Genomic DNA, 20,561 nt, shown 5'->3' on the forward strand with positions numbered 1-20,561 from the left:
AATGAAAGCGTTGTTTGAATGGAAATGTATTAAAGGATGCATGAACACAAGGTGCATTTCATTCCATTTTGAAATAATCCAGAAGTATTCATTTGAAATGTGCCGTGTATCTAGAATTAAGTTACTACAAAATCTGACCCCATCCTAAAAGTAGGAAACCGGGTGTACAGGTTCAAAAAATAAATCCAGGGCCTCGTATCATAGGGTTCACTTCTCAAGTCTGATTTTATTCTGTGGGAAACATTAGTCTCGTACACACTGAACTTGTTGGTGCAACAGGACAGACAGCTACTCAGTACAGCAGTGCCTACAGTTAACAATATATCCATGTTTACGAGCAAAAAATAATAAACAATGTTAAAAAGATAAATATTAGTTTCAGTGTAAAGCACAGCACGCAGTTCTTTTGACTCGCAGCGTTAGAACTGTATTGCATCAGTCTCACATAAATATGCTGAACCTCACACTGGTTCTAGGCAGATACACACCCTGTCTTACATCAGATACAGAGTCTATTCTCGGAGAAAGTGCAATTTGTAACAGCGGTCACACTAAACATCCAGGGCAACGAGGACACATAGATGTATGGCGGGACAGCTGTGTGTGTGTTTAGTATTAGGAGCACTGCTGAGGCTACATTACAGTTCATTCCAAGACGAAACAGAGATGACTGACATAGGGGGAAATGACGGACAGGAAATGAACACTGTGGCCAAATGGAGACGGAGGTTTGGGTTATTACTGGAGCTCTTTTACGACACACGCCTCACACAGTCTGGACTTTGGGGAGCACCGTTTGTACTTCACATGGCTACCGAGGCGTCCGACTCTTTGGGCCGGTTGCGTACAACGTGCTCCAGCTGTCCGGAGTCCGACACGTCGTAGCTCGTCTTGTACTTAGCCAGGATCTTCATCAGGGGACGCAGCTTCAACCACCACTGCTCCTTAGGGATTCTGTGACTGTGGAACAAATGTTTTTCATTATTTTCCAGGGCATTTTTAACTACATGACAATAAAGCCTTTAAATCTTTTAATTTAATTCGATTTTAGAGTGAATTTGCTTACTAAAGCTGCTATTTTCTATCACTGATGGATCAAATATAGCAATATTATCTTGGTTTTGGCATCAAAGAATGAAGGTTTAGCCAGCATTAACGTGAACCTGCCAGAGAGAACGTGTAAAGCGTCACTAAGTTCGACTTCTGTAATACGTACACAAAGTCTGTCTCGTCCTTGAGTTGTACGACGGGCTGGAATACAAGAGCCCTGCGCCGCATCCCCAGCAGACAGCAGGAGTCCTCGGTGTTAGCGAACACTCTGCCTGCAGGGAAAATCCATAGCAGTCAGAGGTGTGAATGCAGGAAGCTGGTTGCAAACGTACAGTGGCACGGAACGGATGTTTAACTGTGGGTGTGAGAGGGTGGTGATTTCTTTTCTTCTACCTAATTGCTCGGACTAAAACTTGAAATCTAAACACACAAAGCATCTGAGGCAACATAAAGCATTGAAGAAAGACAAGAAAATGTGGGGGAAAGCAGGAAAAATGTGCCCAATATTCCAGTTATACAGTTTCAGATGACTGGAAACAATGTAGCATGGTGGCTAGTGCTAAATTTGTGACACGTGTTCATAGACACAGACTGGTAGCAATGCTAACCCGTCCTAGCTTTACCCCACAAAGTGCCGGTGTGGATCTATACTGTGGGGGAATGATGGGAAAGAGACAGGGACATGGAGCTATATATAGATGGAGATGGTCATGGAGCCAGCAAAAAATGATTTACCTTCATCTTATGTCATCCATGTGAATGGGAAATAGACATAAAAAACAAAGAGGAGTTTTGACTTTAATTGTAGCCCTTGTAAACATGCAGTGTGCTTTTCAGAACACACACATCACTCACAGTTAGTTGTTAGTGTTTGAAAGTAATTGATCCATACATAATGTCTTTTGAGATACATCAAAAAAATGCAGACGGTGACTCCATGACAGGTCTTGCTAAAGGTCAGCTTCACAACACCTCTTCTGTAGGGAGGAAGGATCATCTACCACGGGCTCTTTCACTATGGGATGTAAACCTTACCCTGTCTGAATGTCTCCGTCAGCTTTTTGGTGACCCACTGCATCGCCTTGGCAGAGATCTTGGTGCCAAAGTTACGGTCGAATGGAGACGGTGCTCCTCCCTGAAGAAATCATTTTGTCAGATATTTTCAGATAACATGAAGAGCACACTATATTTTTCAGTTTCAGACTGAAGCCTTCAATGAAATTGCACTGTAACCTTTTTAATCATATTGCGTTCTCTGCGGTTTTGTACATCATACTGCGTTGAGACATAGCCACCAATGTAGAAACAAATCAGTTTATAGTATGCCGTGTGTCCCTCTCTCCCCTGCTTCAACCTGTCAACTCCCTGTCAAATGCAGGTGAGTAAAGGGGGCGGGGCCTGGGGAACAGAGGGAGAGGGAATTGTTTGTTTAAGAAGTGGGGAGAAGAGGAAACATGGCAGCTTTCTGGAGGGAATATGGGCTGATTTCAATGCGTTTACCTCCAAGTGAGGGTGTTACCCCAGGGAGGACGGAGCAGCAAAAGCTTAACTAGAAATGTCTTTCCCTTTTCAGCAGCCGGTGAGTCACTTCCTTTTTTGGGATATTTTCCATCTTTTTGCAAAGTTTTGTCTCCCTTTGATTATATTTTTTGCTTTTTTTCTGGAGGGACATTGGGCTTTTATTTAGCTTTCAAGTGGATTATACAGGGTTTTTAAGTAGACTGCATTTTGAATTGGACATTGACTAGGTTTAAAATATACAATGAGTGTTACAGCGTGTCAAATCTGCTTTAAATATGTACATTCTTTTCCCTTTTCAGGTTTTGTAAGATGTCTGCAGTCAAGAAACAGGAACTTAAGATATGAAAATAAATGGGCATTATAAGACTGAGGCCAGATCTATACACAGGCACCAGGACACCCAGCAAACATAGATTATGTATTTGTTAAGTTGCTGTGCTAGATTTAAAAACAAATGTTTAGTTTCTTATGTGTCACATTGATTGCTACGGGCAAACCCCATCTTCCACTTGGGGATCATCAAAGGTCTGTTTGATCCAGTGTTGTCTGTGCTAATCTCCGGACACACAAAGCCAAAACACCACAAAAATAATGGCGATATGCACATTCATGATACAAACAACACCAAATCTTTGGTAGCCTGGATGAAATGTAAAGGGAATACTTATATTTAGTCCGTATGAAGTATCATAACCAGTGTGTCTACCTGCTGCATGTGTCCCAGCACATTCTTCCTGGAGTCAAACACTCCTTTCCCTTCTTCAGAGTACAGCTGGTAGATAAAGTCTGTGGTGTAGTTCTCGTTACAGTTCTCATTCCTACAAACACACAGAGTTAAAATAAAAGCAGTTAAACATTACCCTCTTTCCTCACCAAATGAATGCTATTGTGACATTAGAGCAGCACTACAAAAGGGAGAGCTGACATTAACACTGAATCTGTTTAATATACAAGCAGCTTGAAATGAAATACTGAGGGCTGCAGATACAGGATTATGTGATACAGCAGCAGAACTACAGTCATTTTTGATTTGTTATTCCTATTACAGTCATTACCTGAGGACCAGTCCTCTTTGAATGCTGGTCTTCATTTTCTCTGTCAGATGCTCGACATTGGCCTGTGGGGAAAAGCAAAGGAAGTGTGACTGTTGCCCAGCAGATGGCGTGGTAGAGTTAAAGCTGTTACGGATATAGGTGTGACCGCCCTCTTGTGGATGGAGAGAGGTGATGCGGGAGGGACTTCATGGAAAGTTGAGGAATTGAGGTACCTGAAGGTCTTTGATGTCAAATGGCTCCTCGTAAATATATGCAGCATCAGCTCCAGCAGCCAGCCCCCCCACGCTGGCCAGGTAGCCGCAGTAGCCTCCCATGGTCTCGATGATGAACACGCGTCTCTTGGTGCCGCTGGCCGACTGCTTGATGCGGTCACAAGTCTGACACATGCAAAAGCTCAGTCAGTCAGTATATGTGAGGGGGGGGGGGGGTTACAAGCTCAGCTTTATGAAATGACATATGTTAGACACCTCCTGTTTAAAATATCTAAGTCAAAGTGTTGGAATCTAATCAGCAAGGTTAGAAGTGTGATGATAAGAGGTTAAAGAATACATTCCACATATAAAAACAAGAGTAAGACAATAGTTTCAAGGCTGGCATGCTCATTTCTTAATCTGCTATATTAAATCAGTTCAGGCAGTCAGGCTATAATGCTGCTTTCACCAATTAGACCTTGCATAAGGATGAGAGAGACCTCAGATATCATTTATAATTCAGAGGTTTAACATTTACATTGAGAGATATATTTTCTAAGTCACGGTATAATGTTACTTTGTTAGTCCAAAGCTGTTCATCAGTTTGAAATCTGGTGCCTGTTATCTCTAAATGTCGCCAGAGTTTCTGATGCTACAACTAGGAGGGGGCACTCCATTAGGCATTTCCCTTCAATTAAATGAGTAGATTAAAGAAGAAATTTCACATCAAGGAAGAGAATTTTTCGCCAGATTATGGGTCAATATCCAACAATTCTGGATCCTACATATCCCATAATGCAAGTTTATAGCATCTTGCCCTTTTAAATGCCAATGTCTTTACATCCTCACACCTGCCGTTTGTAACACAGGCTTTCTGTGAAATTGAGTGCCCCTTTAAGAAAGTACAGATATGCAGTGTATGGGTTACTCTTATGCCTTAATGAAGAAACATAGTGAGAGTGAGATTAGAGTTGAGATTGATCATATGTTAATATTGTATTAATGGCTAGAGAAATCTTGGTTGATCATTAACTGTCATTTCATCCTCATGCAATATCATCTTTAACAAAGCGGTCATAGTTTGAGCTGGCGGCGGTTCCACTGCCTTACCTCCACGATGGCATTGAGGGCCGTGTCTGCCCCGATACTTAGATCGGTGCCCGGCACATTGTTACTTATGGTGGCAGGCAGCATACACATCGGAATGCAAAACTCCTCATAGGTAGCGCGCGCCTCGTACAGCTGCAGCAGACTCTCAAAGGCCTGAAGCGGCAATGTGTGGAAAACGCATTAGAGTCAGAGAGTCTCTCTCAGTCTGCTGGAGCGTATCCGGCCATTCCGGCTCTATCCGTGTGATAGCGGCAAAGGCTTCCCTTTGGCAGGAAGGAACGGGAGGACAGACGTGTGAATGGAGAGGTGGAGTAGAAAGAGAAGGAAGGAGTGGAGCCACGAGAGGTGGGGGGACATGAAATGGAAGAGGAAGATGATGGAAAGTCAGAAAGGTTGAGAAGGGAAAAGATGGGGCGAGGTCTGTGTGTTTGCGAACTTAAAAAGGACATCCATATGAAGTACATGTCTGATGTGGAAAGAAATATGCAGGAAAGGCTAGCACCGATCGCGTCTGCATACATAGGATGAGGATGAAGCATGAAGAAGATTCCTGCTCAGATTTGCTATCCGTTTGTGTTCACGCTGGTTCCTTAGTCTGATTTTATATATTCCACGCATAAAGAACATCACGCTTGCTGAAAAGGATCACTCAGCGCATGTTAACAGTGCTACAAGGTGTTAGTTGGTGCTCTCTAGCTAACTAGACCACTCTAAACTGGACGTTATTGATGTGGGAGGACACAAACACACAGACAGGAAGTCGAGCAGGCAGAGCAAGCATGGCGGTCCCGGCACTCGTGCACCTCACAGCATGCCTGCAGGCTGTCGCTCGAGTACTCACCTGAGACTGTAGGGAGGGGAGGCACGCTACTCTTTACCAGCCTCTAAACAAATCCACTAAGTACGGCTAATTTCATTGGTATTGCAATTGGGATATGATTTATGATGTAAGACGGGTGTTGACATAATCATTAATAAATATATTAGAAATGATCATGCTGTGAATTTTTTAAAGAAGGATCTGTACCGGACCAGGTTTTTATTTTACTTTATGCAAAAATACCTCTCAGTTGGTATTTTCACATTTTGCCTCACTTACTTTACTTGCACTGCTCCATATTGTGATTTTGATCCAATTTAGCTTAGTGGTGCAGCCCTAGCACGGACGTGACTCAATTTGTCCGTCTGGATTTGTATTCATTGTTTTATTCCAGATGTGGCAAACAGATGCCATGTTCCAATCATTTTCTCCAAATGGCTGAGAGACTGATAAAATTAGAGTGTGCGTGTTCTCCCCTCTTGACTGGTCGTGAGTTTTTGTCTGCTTGCGTGTGTGTGTTTTTTAACTACTCTGCTTGCCAGCCCCCATCACTTACAGTAGTGATGGCGTTCAGAGCCGTGTCAGCGCCGATGCTGAGGTCTGAGCCCGGCACATTGTTGGAGACAGTGGCTGGGACCATGACCATGGGCACACAGAACTCGTCATATTTCCCGCGAGCCGTTATCAATTCCAGCAGGGACAGGAAGGCCTGCAGGGCAGAGCCAAGGGGCTTTAGTGTCGGCGAGGAGGTTCGGCAGGTGGGTTTGGTTGAAAAAGGTGCTACTTGCCACAAGGGAGGGACAGACAAAAGTGGAGGGTGCCAAGGGGAGGAGCCAGGTCTATCACAGCGGACAGCAGCGAAACAGACAGATACCACTCCACACACACTCACACTCTCACACTCTCACATCATATACTTGCATTTATCACAGAAAAATAAAGCTGGAGAACGTCTAAACAGGAGTGCGTGAAATGGCTGGAGAAAAGCAGGTGCTCTCTGTTTCCAATTAAATCCAAATCATCATCAGCATATAAGATATTTCAGTATTACAGCGTCACTATTCATCTCAGTGATAAGTACAGGAAATCAACAGTGAGGCAACTTTATGCCACAATGCATGCTGTTCCACTTTGACAGAGAAATTACTTTGAAGCATGATTATGAAGATGTAAGGAGCCATATGGTGGTGTGCTGACATTAAATGGGATAAGAGTGATGGAAAGAATCAGCATCACAGTGTTCACTTTCATATAGTTTACAATCTGACAGTATATAATTAGTGCTTACAGTTTGTCATTTCTATTTGTCTGAGTATTCTAATGATAATGCTGCAGATGAAATATAGTCTTAGCGCTTCTGTTGTGAATTTAGAGTTAGAAACCCTACGAGAATGTAGCCTCATTAGGTAAATCAGCTAGCGAGTGCAAGGTTTGAAACGTACCTCAAATCCACCGACAATTAAGAGTGCATTAATGTTATTCATTCTGATCTGCTCAGCAATTTTGTCAACATGCTTTGCAGGAAGTGTTCTGGAAAAAGAGAAAGGACAACATTGTTTCTTATTAACAAGATATGAGCAGTTTGTAGTGCAAATATTTGAACTGTTGCGAGTAAAGCTGTGGATGTGGTATTTAGAGGGGCCCTATAAGGCAAAAGAAATCCCCAAAGGAAAGGGAAAACCCCCGAGAAAAATCCATAAAAGGGGTAAACTGTGCAGAAGTGTATATAAAGTCAAGATTTACCTTTTGGTTCCCAACAGAGATCCACCCTGCCCTGTCCATCCTCCGACATCAGCCCATTTAATCTCCCTTATCTGAGGGGACAGCATCACATCATGTTTAAAATGTGTCCTTCCTAAAGCATTCAAATGTACCCCTAAAATTGTTGTTAGTTTGTTCAATAACGTCACACTACAACAGACAGAACTTCCCGTAATGCCTAAAGTTCTGTTTTTGTCCTCCTGGGGAGAAGGAGGGTTAATTTTCTGGACACATTCTCTTAGCAGGGGAACTGGACCGGGCAAGGTGTGTATCAGAGCAGAGAGTCCTGGAGCACTGAAGCATAGAAATCCATTACTCCCGCTGGTCTAATCTGCTGAGGGTCACTTGGCACAGCTACCAGAGCCCACGCTGGATGTTTAACTGACCAGTGAGATTGGGGACAATTTGATGAAGATTAATGATCAGATAGTTTGTCGAGTGCTGTTCATTGAATTAGCCAACTTTGCACAGAGGGGATTTAACGATTTTCACTGGGAAAAGGTCAGAGGAGGACAAGGGAGGAGTGTGAAACCTGTTCTACGAGTAACGGATGTCTCGAAATACAGCTACACAGAACAGGTTCACTCAAAGACTCTGATATCTGCGTCTGCTTTACCCTGTAATCCAGGTTGTAAAACTCAGATGAGGATCCCATTCATTGTTTTCTCTTTATTTATGTTTCACAGTTTGGATATTACGTTGCCCTTTATCAGGTTATTGTGTTACTGCATCAACTTTGGCTGAGCAGGGCAGAGGAGGGAAAGTCAGTGAGGGAAATTGGTTTACATTAATCTGGACAGATTATCCCCTGGGTATCCAAGATAATTCCTCAGTCAGGGATCTAAATGCGACTGTAATGTGATTTTTAAATATGAAGTAGTACACAATATTTAACTATTAGGCTAGATAATGTAAGTGTGATTACTTCCCTACAAGGCTTTGAATTTAAAGGAGCGCCACGCAAAGTGATGAATCATACAGCCTATCATGTTCCAGCATACGAGTGATTCTGTACCCACCTGCCCTTTGTAGAATCCCTCAAACCCATCGCTGACGGCAAACATCTTGTGGCCCTCAGAGATGCCCACCCTGACGGCTGAACGCACGGCGGCGTTCATGCCCGCTGCAGGGGCCCCCACATTCAACACGGCCACATTAAAGTTGCTCTGTGGGTAGAAAACAAACATCAGACGCGACACAAAACAAAGACAGTGTTGTTGGAACACAGCTGATGGAGCTCTGCAGAGCGAATCGATAACTGCTTTTCTGCTCTGCTCTCAGCCCCACGCTGGGCCGACAGTGGTCATTATCACAGAGGCAGAGGGGGCCAAACCCTGAGGCGAGCTCCGCAGCATGGAGCCTGCCGCGCTGCCGCTACGCTTCACTGATCTTCAGTCTGAGCCGCCTCATTTGGAGCTGCAGCAGCGGGGCGGCCGCAGCTCCTGGCAGGGTTGAACAAGTCAACCCTTAGCGGGGAGCCAGGTGTCGTCTGACGGCCCCCGCACGACAGGCCGACACTGAGCCACCTGCGCCTCCTGTTAAGTGTATCACTGCAGCTATAGGCTACGCAGCAGGCGGGTAGAAACAGTTTATTATTTACTGGTGGCCATCATTACAACGACCCTTATTTCAACAGCAGGACACTTTATCTGTTGGATGCCGGCATGCTTTGATGCATCTGTTTTGTAGGGGAAAACCAGGAATACTCTACTCAGTACATGAGAGATGTTTTGTTCTGGAAACAGCAGCAGAACCACTGCAGAAGCTGAGTCATTATTTGTAGGCAGATCCTGAGGATAATGTTAAAAATAAATCTCAGTGGCTTCTCGGAGGCGGATCAGCTCTCAAACAACCAGGCATGGTGGGGGGGGGGGGGTGTGTGTGTGTGGGGGGGGGGTTAGCAAACAGAGCTGACAACACTGTCACTGTTTTCAGGGAAATGTCAAAGACCTGACTTACGACTGGCAGTTCAGATTCTGGTTTGCGATGAGCCAGCAGTTTGTACGTCCTCAGGTTGTTCTCAAAGCTCCTGCAGTCAAACATGACACATGCAATCGTGTTAGCAATAGTGAGGGACATTTTCGGGCTTCATTTCTGCCTGTGTCCTGTGTATAAATAAGGCCGGTGGTGGTAAGCTATCTTGAGTGACGAATGGTCCAAGCGAGCTGTCAATCATACCTGCCCCGGAGCTTCACCGCCTCCTCAAACCGCTTCCCGTCCATGGCCCTCTGCACCTCTTGAGTCTAAGGAAAGGAGACGAGTATTTCTGATTAATTTTCACACACTGTACTTTCTGTACCTTAAAAAGCAAAGGCATTTTGTTTCATTTTCATTAAATATCTGTCAGAACTCAGTGTTATGTTACCAGAATAAGGACAAGCCACCCTTCTTTTTCAAGGAGACATCACAAGAGTAAACATGTTGTTATCTCTTCCAGCCAATAACAGAGTTAATATGTAACCTTGGTTTGACCTGTAATGGAATTGCACTCTAAAACCACTTCACAAAATTTGCAAAAACTGTGGCGAGATTCTCCTTTGAGTTCTGTGGCGTTCGTGTGAGTGCCACAATAAAGCCTCTTTGTGCGTTTCTATGGAGATGGGTTGCTATTACATCACCACCCAGCAGACAGTTATCGTGACCCTGCCAAAAGCTTCAGATAATCATTAACCAGAATGCCTCTCAAACAATACGACTCTCTTGTGGATGTTAGAGCCACTTCAGGCCCAATGGGCTGTGCTGTTTGTCATCGTTACTGAAGGCTCCTCCAGCTGAGTCATTTCACACCGTTTGTTTTTCTAAGTGCTTGGCAATTCCCCCCTCTTCTCAGCTTCCAGACTTTGTAAATATGTGTGTGTCCAGTCGAGTCCAGTGCCTACCATCTGCACACACTCCATCAGAGGCAGGCGCACCGATTGGTTCCCGCACAGAGACACCACGCAGGCTGGTGTGTTAGCTGTGGTCTCCAGAAGGGCGAGAACAGCCTCAACACCCATACGACTGGCCTGTGTGAGCAGATGCAGACACACACACACACACACACACACACACACACACACACACACACATACACATACACACACACACACACACACACACACACACACACACAAATGCATCAGATTCAGAGTGAACACCTCCTTTGTTTCTCCTGTACACATGCTTCTCAAAATCAAGTGAAATTTGAGACGGTTCTCCACTCAATCTTAATTTTCTGCCTCCATTTTTTGTGGGTTTGTGGTTAACATGAAGAGATTTGTCGCTCGCTTTTTGTGATGCATGCTGAGCCATAAATCTGTTAATGTGCTTAACCTAAAACCTGGGGCCTTCTCTCCTCAGACACACAGAGGATTAAACAGCAAATGCTCGGGACAACTGGACTTTTACTACCAAAAAGACTCGAACAGAGCGCACTCTCAAAGTGTACATTAGATTAAAAGTGTTTCACTCAAAGGCCAAGCATGTCTATTGTAGCCAAAGAAAGGAACATGACAGTATTATGGTTTGAAAAATCAGTGTATTGTCGATTTTGGTAAGGGATGAAGGAAAAAACGTACTGATTTGTCTAAAAACAGGGCCTATTAAAACTTCCTCAATCTTCAATTTACAATGTTATATGACCAAAACAAATAATCAAATGGTAACAATTGCTTGAAAAATTGACAATTTATTGATCATCAGAGAGTGGTGTACCTACCAGGATGCGGTCAAAAGCAGAAGGGGTTCCTCCTCTCTGCACATGCCCCAGGATTGTCACTCGCGTGTCGAACCCCAGGCATTTGACAACAAGCTGGGGGAAAAATGCTTGGTTCTTAGAAGAAATATTGTGGCAATATCCTTTATAGCTTTGTTGAATGACTTCATGCAAATTTATAATGGAGCTAAATGTGAAATGATGTCTGCTTCACTTGGAAACAGATGTGTGCGAACAAACACAAACAGGCACGTCAAACACTGAAACACCAACACAGAAGCTTAAGAGAAGGGGAAACGGCAAAGCTCGAGCAAGCCATTCTAATTTTTCAGTCATGTTAGCGAGGGAGCTCTTAGCTGAGGTCAAATTATAGTACTCAGGTAGTGGTTGAGAAAAGAAAATGCTTGCCTTTTTAAATAAACAGTTAGTGCAGGCTGAGGATAACTTCTTTAAGCAGTCCAATATACCCATGTTACAGTCAAAAGTATGTGAAGCAGGTTTACAAATATCTGGGTGTGAGGTTTAGTGAGGGTACCTGCTTGGGGTTTTACAGCAGTGGTAGTATCGTGACAGCCAATCTTACCAAACTACAAATGTGTCTGACAGAGCACTCCAGAAACACAGCAACAGAGTCAAAGCCACACCAGGGCAGCGGTACAGTAGTAGAGGTCATACAGGAGGCAGTCGAGGCTGGCCACGCTTTGACACGTCTGTACTTACATTCTTGATATTCTCAGTTGTAATGGGCCTGTTGTTTTGATCAATTGCCCCTTCGGCTACAATTATGATATTCAGCCTTTTCATCCCTGCTCGGTTCTACAAGGAGGCGGGGAAGGTGGAGAAACAACATGACAGAAAAACTGAGAGTGTGGCTGCGACGTGGGCTTTCAGAAGCACGGGGGGGCCAGACGATGCTGAGAATGATATTCTTTCACGGTGACAGCTTGTGTTTGCACTTTGTAATCAGCAAACATCCTGCCGGCCTTATTGCTGGGCATCCCTGCATTGTTGTGGCATTGTTCTTATCAGGAGCTTATTAGCATCCTGATGCCAATTATCAGAATTTCCATCAGTCGGCTCTCCGTGCTTCTGGCTTCCCCTTTCTTTGCACTCAGGTACTCACATCCTTGACTAAACCAGAGGTTATAGGCTTCCCATGCCTGTCAATGGCTCCCTCTGCAACTATGATTATGTTCAGCCTTGTGCCCCTGGAACGGGTCTGGATCATAGAACAATGGCATGGTTTCAAAGCAGAACAAAAACCACAATAACTGAGACTAAACACTTTCCTTCCACTGATTAAAAAAAGTCAAGATTCATCCCTTGTAGAAAGATGTTATGTTAAACAGAACGGCTATGACACATTAAATAGTGTTGACACTTGCACGGTTCATTGGGTTTACTGCAGGGAACAAATAAGATAGTGTTACCGCAGACAGTTTCTGACACATCTTGTCCTCCCAGCCGTCCTCCGGGGGCATCTCGGGTATCAGCACCCAGTCTGCTCCGCAAGCCAGGGCGCTGACCAAGGCCAGGTAGCTAGGATAAAACACCCAGACAGAACACAGAGGTGAATCTGTTTGGCTTGACGTGGAATCCTTATTCTTGGAAGTGTAATCCCGGCTCGGACAAAGTCAGTGTGTTATGATTAGAAGAGTGAAATACTCAGAAAACTATTCTCGTGGCCAACAAGAACAAGTCAGCGTGACATGAGGGTTTTCAATCTGATGCTTTTCTTACCCGCAGTGTCTGCCCATGACCTCTAACACAAACGTTCTCTGGTGACTGAAAGACAAAAACACAAAAAAAGAACAGACGTTTAACAACTTCTTTTGATAGATAAGGATGTCCTATTGCTCACAGCTTCACCAAACACCATAAACATATTTATAAATATAGCTGCTCTGTCTCCCCCTCACCTCTGTGCAGTTGTCATGATCGCGTCCACCACTTCGATGATTCTGTGGAGAGCTGAGTCCGTGCCGATTGTCATGTCAGTTCCACAGAAGTCATTATCGATGGAGCCGACCATGCCCACGATGTGAAGGGCTGAATACTTCTGAACCGCATCAGCTTCAATTAAGCCTGAAAGGATCGGGAAGGGAGGGCGGATTTTTCCAGTTTACTTGAAGAGTAATTACACCCATTGCTTAAGATGGTTTTAACCAGACTTTATTAAAGGCATCTAACAAACCATTTTCACAAAACACCACACTGGCTTTAAGATAAGGAAACAGGAAGTGCAAACATGCCAACTCATTTCGAGGTCTTAAGACTTGCAGTACTCTGTTTAGAGAGTATGAGAGGATGAGGGTTGTGCAAAACATCAAACCTACAAATAGAAATGTTCGCTGATACTAGCAGAGGGTCACTATGGAAACATGATCTGTAATCGACCATTGTGCTTTCTAACATCTCACAGGGTTTCCAGCACCCCCTCACTTAAGAAAAAGCCGTATGAGGGAGAGGCAAAGATAACAGCTCCTCAGTACCTTGGTCCACCAGCTCCGTCAGCAGCCCGCTCCACTCCTCCCTGAAGAGGTTGGCCCCCGTCAGACTGCCATCTCCTCCTATCACGCACAGGTTGGTGATGCCTTGCAGCACCAGGTTGTGTGCTGCCTTCAGGCGTCCTTCATGGCTGCGGAACTCTTTACAGCGGGCGCTACCGATAACGGTCCCACCCTGAGGGCGAACAAAGCGTCTTCAGGGAACTGTTTCCAGAGCCAGTAGAGTAATTTCATTAGGGGTGTGGAATGCAGTCCATGATAATCACTCACCACTTGTAGCATGCTGGAGACACTTTCCCATGTGGCTTCCTCTATGTTCTCTCCACCGTCCACCATACCCTGATACCCCTGATTTAAAAAAGACGAAGCTTGTTAGAAAATAAGTTCAAGAAATTACCAAACACATTCTAATTCCAAACAATAAAACAGAACAACTGGAGTGATAGACTCTAAATGATTGTATCGTCTTGTAGGAATAATAATATGCCCTCAGTGATTAAGTGAAAAGGGTAATAGTGGAAGACTGCACTATAAATGTGTCCAATTTAATGTCCAATGTGTGTTCTGCAGTAATGTGCGGCAGAACAGGGAGTACTGTGGTACCTGAGAGGAGTGACTGCTGACTAAAACCTCAGGGTTATGTAACAGCACAGTGAGCGAGGAGGTCTACGACACACACAGATGTGCAGGGATCACACAGGATGAGTAAGCAGAACGCGGGCCCTCGCCAAAGCCCCCTAACATCTGCTTCGTCAAAATAAACATCCTTTCACAGATGTAATTTCACTTTAGTTTCCAGTATGCAGCTTAAGTGAATTAGTCCTTTACTAAAATGCATTAGTCATGATCTCCGAACTCACTTTAACAGAATTAATCAACTATATGGAGTTACAAAAAGGCTTAAACAATGATCATCACAAAGTTTGGGCTCACCTCATGAATGAAATAAACTTTTGCTCCCACATATAACCCCATTCGAACCACGGCACGTACAGCAGCATTCATCCCTGAAAGAAATAAGGAACACCAAAAAAGTAATCTTAACAATACAACAAGAGAGTAGACACGTTTCGACTGCAGCAAATCATTGTGTAATCCTGATCTGCACGGCTGTTCAACAGTTGCTGCATGGACCTTTTATCTCAGTCACAGCGGATACACTTTAATCCCCTCTGACTAAGTGTTAATGTGTCATAAATGTGATGGATAGTGTGTGTAATTGTAGCCTATCTGTATTCAAACTGTTATCTATGGCTTGGGTCCAATTCTCTCCATAACACACGGCCATTTTTGGTCAGACAGTTTCCCAGCTCCGCCTCCAGGTCCCGAGTTATTTTGTGGTCAGTCAGTGGACTCGGTTAGCAATAAGGCAGTGCTCTGTGACTTGAATTTCAATGACCGGTTGGCTTAAACACTGGTTGGGAATAATGGACGACTCTTTCTAACACACAGCAGATAGACAGGATTTTGGCAGATGGTGAGCGGTGTAAACAGAAGAAAGGACTGAGTTCCTTTTTTGTGCACAAACTGGGGAACACTGCAGATCCAATGGCAGACAAGCAGAGCTGTTACTTAGCAACACAGGGGTACGGCCAGTAGGAAGTAAATAAGAAATTTGAGTATTTTGCACATTTAAAATGGAACAAACGGAGCACCTCTAACAAAAGAAAGGGACTTAACTTTCCAGATTGTAGAAACAGTACATTGGTTTTATTACATCATGTTTTATTACATAACTAGTTTCAAAATGAGCCTGGTTCGATCAGTCGGAGATGACAGAAGAGCTTAAAAGAGTGAAAACAGTGTAAGGCAGATGCATATCATTTACGATTATCCAAACAATGAATCTTCCATGGTTCTTGTTGAGCTTTGAGTTCTTTTTAAAGCTTGAAGTTAGAAAGTTTGGCCCTATCAGTCTGCATAACTGACTCTTTCTCATGCAGACTGAGTGAAAAGACCAAGCCAAGGCTACACAATGCCCGCTGACACTGACATTCAGTTCCTGTCATGCATGCACCCGCCTCATTAGTCTGTTCTGAGGCCAACTTCATGAAGGTTTTTTTTGACCGTGTTAATGCGTTCATGTGCGCTCTAAAAGTGGATTGTAATTCTAAAGCCACGCACCTAAGATTTATTATGTCTCCTGAGTCTAAGGGAGCTATAATACCCCTAACATGGCTGGCATTTACAGTGTAATGCAGGATAGTAGTGAGTACAGGTGGCTGAAGTCCATTTAGCTGCTTTAGTTTGTATTGTGCATGCTTGCTTGCTCACTGTCATGACAATATAGTGGAACAAAACCATCTTTACCGGTATTAGTAAAGCCTGGGTCAAAATGTCTGCCGTGACAAAACGACTAGTATTAGAAAGTGGTATATAATGAAAATGTATTAGAAAACCACTTAAATTATAATCTCTGGTAATAATTGTCCAATAAATGGTATTATTGTTATTCAAATTTGCAACATAACATGCCTCCTAGTTACTGGTAGCTTTCATTTATCAATGTTTACTTTCTGTTTCAGAATTCATGTCAAACTCATGAAACTTAAAAGCTGTAATTGGTATGTGACATGAAGTTGCAGTAGCCAATATACTGTAAGTACATTAAACTACTGTTGTATGCCAGCACAGTAATGACATAGTAGAAGTAGGTGTGTATAATCACTGTTTCAGTCAAATGAAGAGAAGAGCCGGTGAGCACATGACCAGGGTTTCCTCCGTGACGCATGCACGGCTGAGGGAGACGTACAGTAGCAGAGATGTATGCAGCTCATCACGTACACAGGACACAGGCATTACCCCTCAGAGACTGCTTACTAACCCCAACATCACGTCTCATCCCGAATGTACATGCATGCTATTTTGCTCTGTCGGCCCCATCAGTTCATGCTAGCTGCACTTCGATCAGCACAACCCGCAATGCAGTGGCCTGGCACTTCCATCGCGGTTGCTACTCAAAAGTTAATTACACTACGTTAATTAACTGGTAACATTATCCCATAAATTATATAGCAGTAATACATGGTGTGTGAATAGGAGAAGTCGGCACAGTTCGACCTTGACATGTTTTTAAACTGCTTTCACCGTGCTTGGCTAAACAACTGTCACCAATACAATGGCAGTTAAAGATGCTGTTAGCAAGTTAGCAGGATATGTCATGTTAGCATGCTAACTGGCGGGCTGCCAGGCTGGATGGTAACCTTACCATTACGATGGCAGTACAGTTGGCAGCTGTACACTGCTTTTTACACTGTAATAAGAGAAGCCTATAGCCATTTCATTGTCGGTACAGCATCACACGGTTGCACACACAGTATTTCGCCCTCTACGGGCCTGTCCACAATGACACATTTCTTTGAAACTGTCACTCTGCAGTTTACCTTGAGCATCCCCTCCGCTCGTCAACACTGCGATGGCTTTTCCTGCTCCCGACAGGTTTTCAAAGAATATTTTCTTGGTGTCTGGCTGCGCCATTTTCACAGCGGTTCAGTGTATATCCCAATCCAAATCGATAAAAGAATAGAATGAACCCGCAACAGTATAAAATTGTGCTCAAATGATGAAGGGCAACACTCGTCCGCCCCCTCTCTACCTATATATGCCCGCTATGCTCTGCTTCTGCCTGTTCCGCATCTATTTGACGATTTGCATAGACCAACCCGTGGGAAGGATGATTGACATTGCCGTGAGCCAACCAGATCTTGGTGTAAGATGCCTTCCTATTATTTGAAACCAATGGGAAGTAGCGTAGATCATATGACGGCGGAGCAGTGTGTAGGAGGATGCCAGTGTGGAACACCGATTCTCACGGATGTATGGGCAAAAAAACTATAATAAGATTATTACTCTAAATTCCTTTTTAGGAAGTTCAAAACATGTTTTCTGGAAGCAGGTCACAACACACTGCAACATGTTAAATGTTTAACACGTTTAAGTTGTTTCAATGTAGCAGTGTCACATTATCTGACTGAAACTCTCGTAATGTTGCAAATAAATGGCAACAAAATACCTAAATAAGCAACGAAAATGGAGAAATGGCATATCATAGAGGAGTATTTATCAAAGCCTGCCTGAAACTTATATCCATCTAAAGAAGAATGTCTTAACTACTTGGAGTAGGAGTAATTGTGTTTGCTTTGCATAGCTGTATTCGTGAGTTCACTGAAATAACCAAATGAAGCTTTTCCCCTTTATTAAAAGTAAGATATTTACTCAAAAGTATTCTTACAAACATAAAACATGCTGATGGATTTGGATATCATTATTAAATTCAGGTTTTGTCCCACTGTCTCCACCCAGTGGCACAAAGAACCCATTACAGGCTCAAATGCTTAATACTAAATTGCATTAAATAAATCATCTAGAATTAAACTGAACTAGCATTTTAAAGAGCTTTAAACTTACCCAAGATATTATTAATCAAATAGAATATGAGTATGTATACTGAGATGTCGCAGTTCCATACTTTTCAGGCATTGTGGCTAGCATCCCTAAAGTTTTTAGTGACCTTGGGAACATTTGTTGAAGATTTGAAAGTTTCTGGAGTATTCAGAGTCTGCGAGATAAAAGCAGACAAGGCCATTTGGTGCCTAAGAGTATGACAAAGCATTTCCAAAATATGACCTATCTTTAAAAGTGAAGTCAGACTCTTAAACGACAAAGATCAATACCAGCGTGAAGAAGGCAATGTTAAAAATAAAAGGAGTATGCATGAAAGTGATCTCTATCTCATATTTCTCCATTATCCTCATATGTTGCTTGTTTGCTGTCTCGTTTCAGGCCTCCTTCCCCGCTGGCGCTTACAGCAATCGTATGGTTTCACTCCATGGGGGTGCAGAGAGGATGGCTTTGCTGGAAACTACAGAAATCATGCTGCCAGCTGGAAACTTGAGTCGAGCCTCTTTATCTTGAATTTGATCGGTGCTCGCCCTTTTTTGACTTGAGCTTATATGCTTGAAACAAAAAAACTCTGTGTCTGTTCGATGTTGTCATCCGCTGCAATACAGTTAGTTTTCTGGGACCATTCTAAGTGGATGTTAAGGAAATGATTATTCATTAACAAATGAATGTGACTTTTAATATTTAAAACACTGCTCATTGTGTTAACACCTATTAATGCTGTTCATATATGGCATTTACTGTAGCTATTTAAACCCGGGTGTCCGTATCTAACAATGTTATTGCCACCCGGGCTACTCATTAGATACTGTTTTGGATGTATATGGACATTTTTCTTTGATAACTTAATTTCCTTATGCTGCTGCCTCAAATTGGTATTCCCCTAAGGTGGATGTATAAAGGCACATCTACCTTAAACACTGTAGCTATATACACCCAGGTGTTGTACTTTATGCCTCTCTTCATGCTCTTTCTACGATTGCTTGGTTACCTGAACATCAGGGACAAAAACCACCTGTGCTATATTGTGAACATGGCTGTATGGTAATAAATGTGCCCCCACTGATGGAAGGGGGTTAATTAATCTGCCACAACAGTCGTAAAAACCATACGAGACGTGATGAATTTTAGTATGTTTATTTACAAAATAGCACAACAGTACAATGACTGAAAAAAACAATGATCTTATTGTGCCCTAATCAGTCTATTTATTATCTGAGGCTCTTGGACGCTGGCAGGATCTGCATCTTTTAGCAGGGCGTCAGGATTCTGAAATTGAACATTTATTTTCAATATGCAGTACAAAGTTCATTTTACAAATGATTTCATGACCCATCATTGTGTGGCTTTAAGTTCAAACCACAAACAAGCAAGTAGAGTCAATGAAATGGCACTTTCAAAATCTGTGCTTTTAAAAACAGGACTTTCCATCAGCACAAAAAGGCTGCAGCTTGAGCCATCCTGCTGTTTACCAACCGGGACTTTTTGAAGAGTCCATCCAGCCAGACACCTCCCTGTTTGAGCGCCTCTCTCCTTCATGAAGTTTCTAATTAATAAATAAGAATATTAATTCATTCATCAAAAGACTAGGATTAGGGAATACATGTCATGGCTTTACTGATGTATACACTAATCAATAGCAGTAAATATACCTCCATTGCAAGAAGAACTGCCGCTCTTTTGCAGGACTTAGGGAGTCCATGATGTAGACCTGTCGCGATTCCACTTTTGCATCAACAAGGAACCAGCGTCCATGTCTGCACACTGGATGGAAAATCCAATCATACTCCCTAAATAGCACCTATTCACTCAGACAAAAATGTGTGTTAATAGCACAACAGCATTTTTTTATTTCCGAAAAATTATTTAACTTACATTTTTGTGGTGTACTTGGACTTGTTCCAAAAATGTACAATGGCACACTGAATAACATACACCTGCTTGCTGGATTCGTGTGCCAGGACTCCAAGATAGTCCTCATGTACAATTTAATTTGTGTTTAATTGTAACTTGGCTTTTGCTGTCTGGAATAATCAGATTGATATTTATTTAAAAACACCCTGGAGGAATGCAGTGACAGATATTCAGTTTTCTGCGTCAAACTATTGTTACATTGTGCAATAGGGTGTTTATATGTGTTTTCACCTTCTTTTAAAGTGAAGTTTCCCTGTCTCTTTGGTCTTCCTCGTCTGTTTTTCACTGGTGTGATTTTGAGAGTCACCTTCATGCCTCATTCAGTAAAGAAAGGCCCTCTTGCCTCTTTGGCTCACTTTCTGTGCTGCATTCATTTTCCATCATGACATCATCAACTATTCGTGCAGCATCTTTGTTGAGTGGCTACTTCTCTTTGGGCATCTGTTACGTGCTCCCTCCTTTAGTTCTCTTTTTGCAAAGGTGCACCTAGTCTGCTCCTGGCTCCGCCTCTTCCCAGGTGTTCCTGATTTCAGTTAA

At 43.1% G+C, this 20,561-nt stretch overlaps 1 protein-coding gene and 1 long non-coding RNA gene across 6 annotated transcripts; both read right to left on the reverse strand.

Moving 5' to 3' along the window:
• Positions 1–201: 201 nt before the first annotated feature.
• Positions 202–17,337, reverse strand: pfkpa (phosphofructokinase, platelet a). Of its 4 annotated transcripts, none has more exons than XM_063912442.1 (22): positions 17,093–17,337; positions 14,643–14,716; positions 13,980–14,057; positions 13,695–13,884; positions 13,122–13,287; positions 12,943–12,987; positions 12,633–12,741; positions 11,923–12,018; positions 11,206–11,298; positions 10,388–10,513; positions 9,687–9,751; positions 9,468–9,537; positions 8,528–8,674; positions 7,491–7,561; positions 7,190–7,277; positions 4,928–5,080; positions 3,839–4,003; positions 3,627–3,688; positions 3,278–3,389; positions 2,086–2,185; positions 1,217–1,322; positions 202–960 (listed from the first exon to the last, which is right to left on the reverse strand). In XM_063912442.1, the coding sequence occupies exons 1-22, from the start codon at positions 17,184–17,186 to the stop codon at positions 804–806; spliced, it is 2,367 nt and encodes a 788-aa protein (XP_063768512.1). In that variant the 5' UTR covers positions 17,187–17,337; the 3' UTR covers positions 202–803. The 4 variants fall into 4 exon arrangements, with proteins under 4 accessions (XP_063768512.1, XP_063768511.1, XP_063768510.1 ...); XM_063912441.1 differs by lacking the exon at positions 4,928–5,080 and adding an exon at positions 6,304–6,456; XM_063912440.1 differs by lacking the exon at positions 11,923–12,018 and adding an exon at positions 12,326–12,421.
• A 1,913-nt stretch (positions 17,338–19,250) lies between these two features.
• LOC134883934 (uncharacterized) lies at positions 19,251–20,132 on the reverse strand. Of its 2 annotated transcripts, none has more exons than XR_010168355.1 (3): positions 20,048–20,132; positions 19,763–19,911; positions 19,251–19,656 (listed from the first exon to the last, which is right to left on the reverse strand). It is a non-coding gene; the product is annotated as an uncharacterized LOC134883934 (long non-coding RNA). The 2 variants fall into 2 exon arrangements; XR_010168356.1 differs by having other exon boundaries at positions 19,986–20,130.
• Between the last annotated feature and the right edge of the window lie 429 nt (positions 20,133–20,561).

The sequence above is a fragment of the Eleginops maclovinus genome, chromosome 21 (assembly GCF_036324505.1).
Source record: "Eleginops maclovinus isolate JMC-PN-2008 ecotype Puerto Natales chromosome 21, JC_Emac_rtc_rv5, whole genome shotgun sequence".
Classification (NCBI taxonomy): domain Eukaryota; kingdom Metazoa; phylum Chordata; class Actinopteri; order Perciformes; family Eleginopidae; genus Eleginops; species Eleginops maclovinus.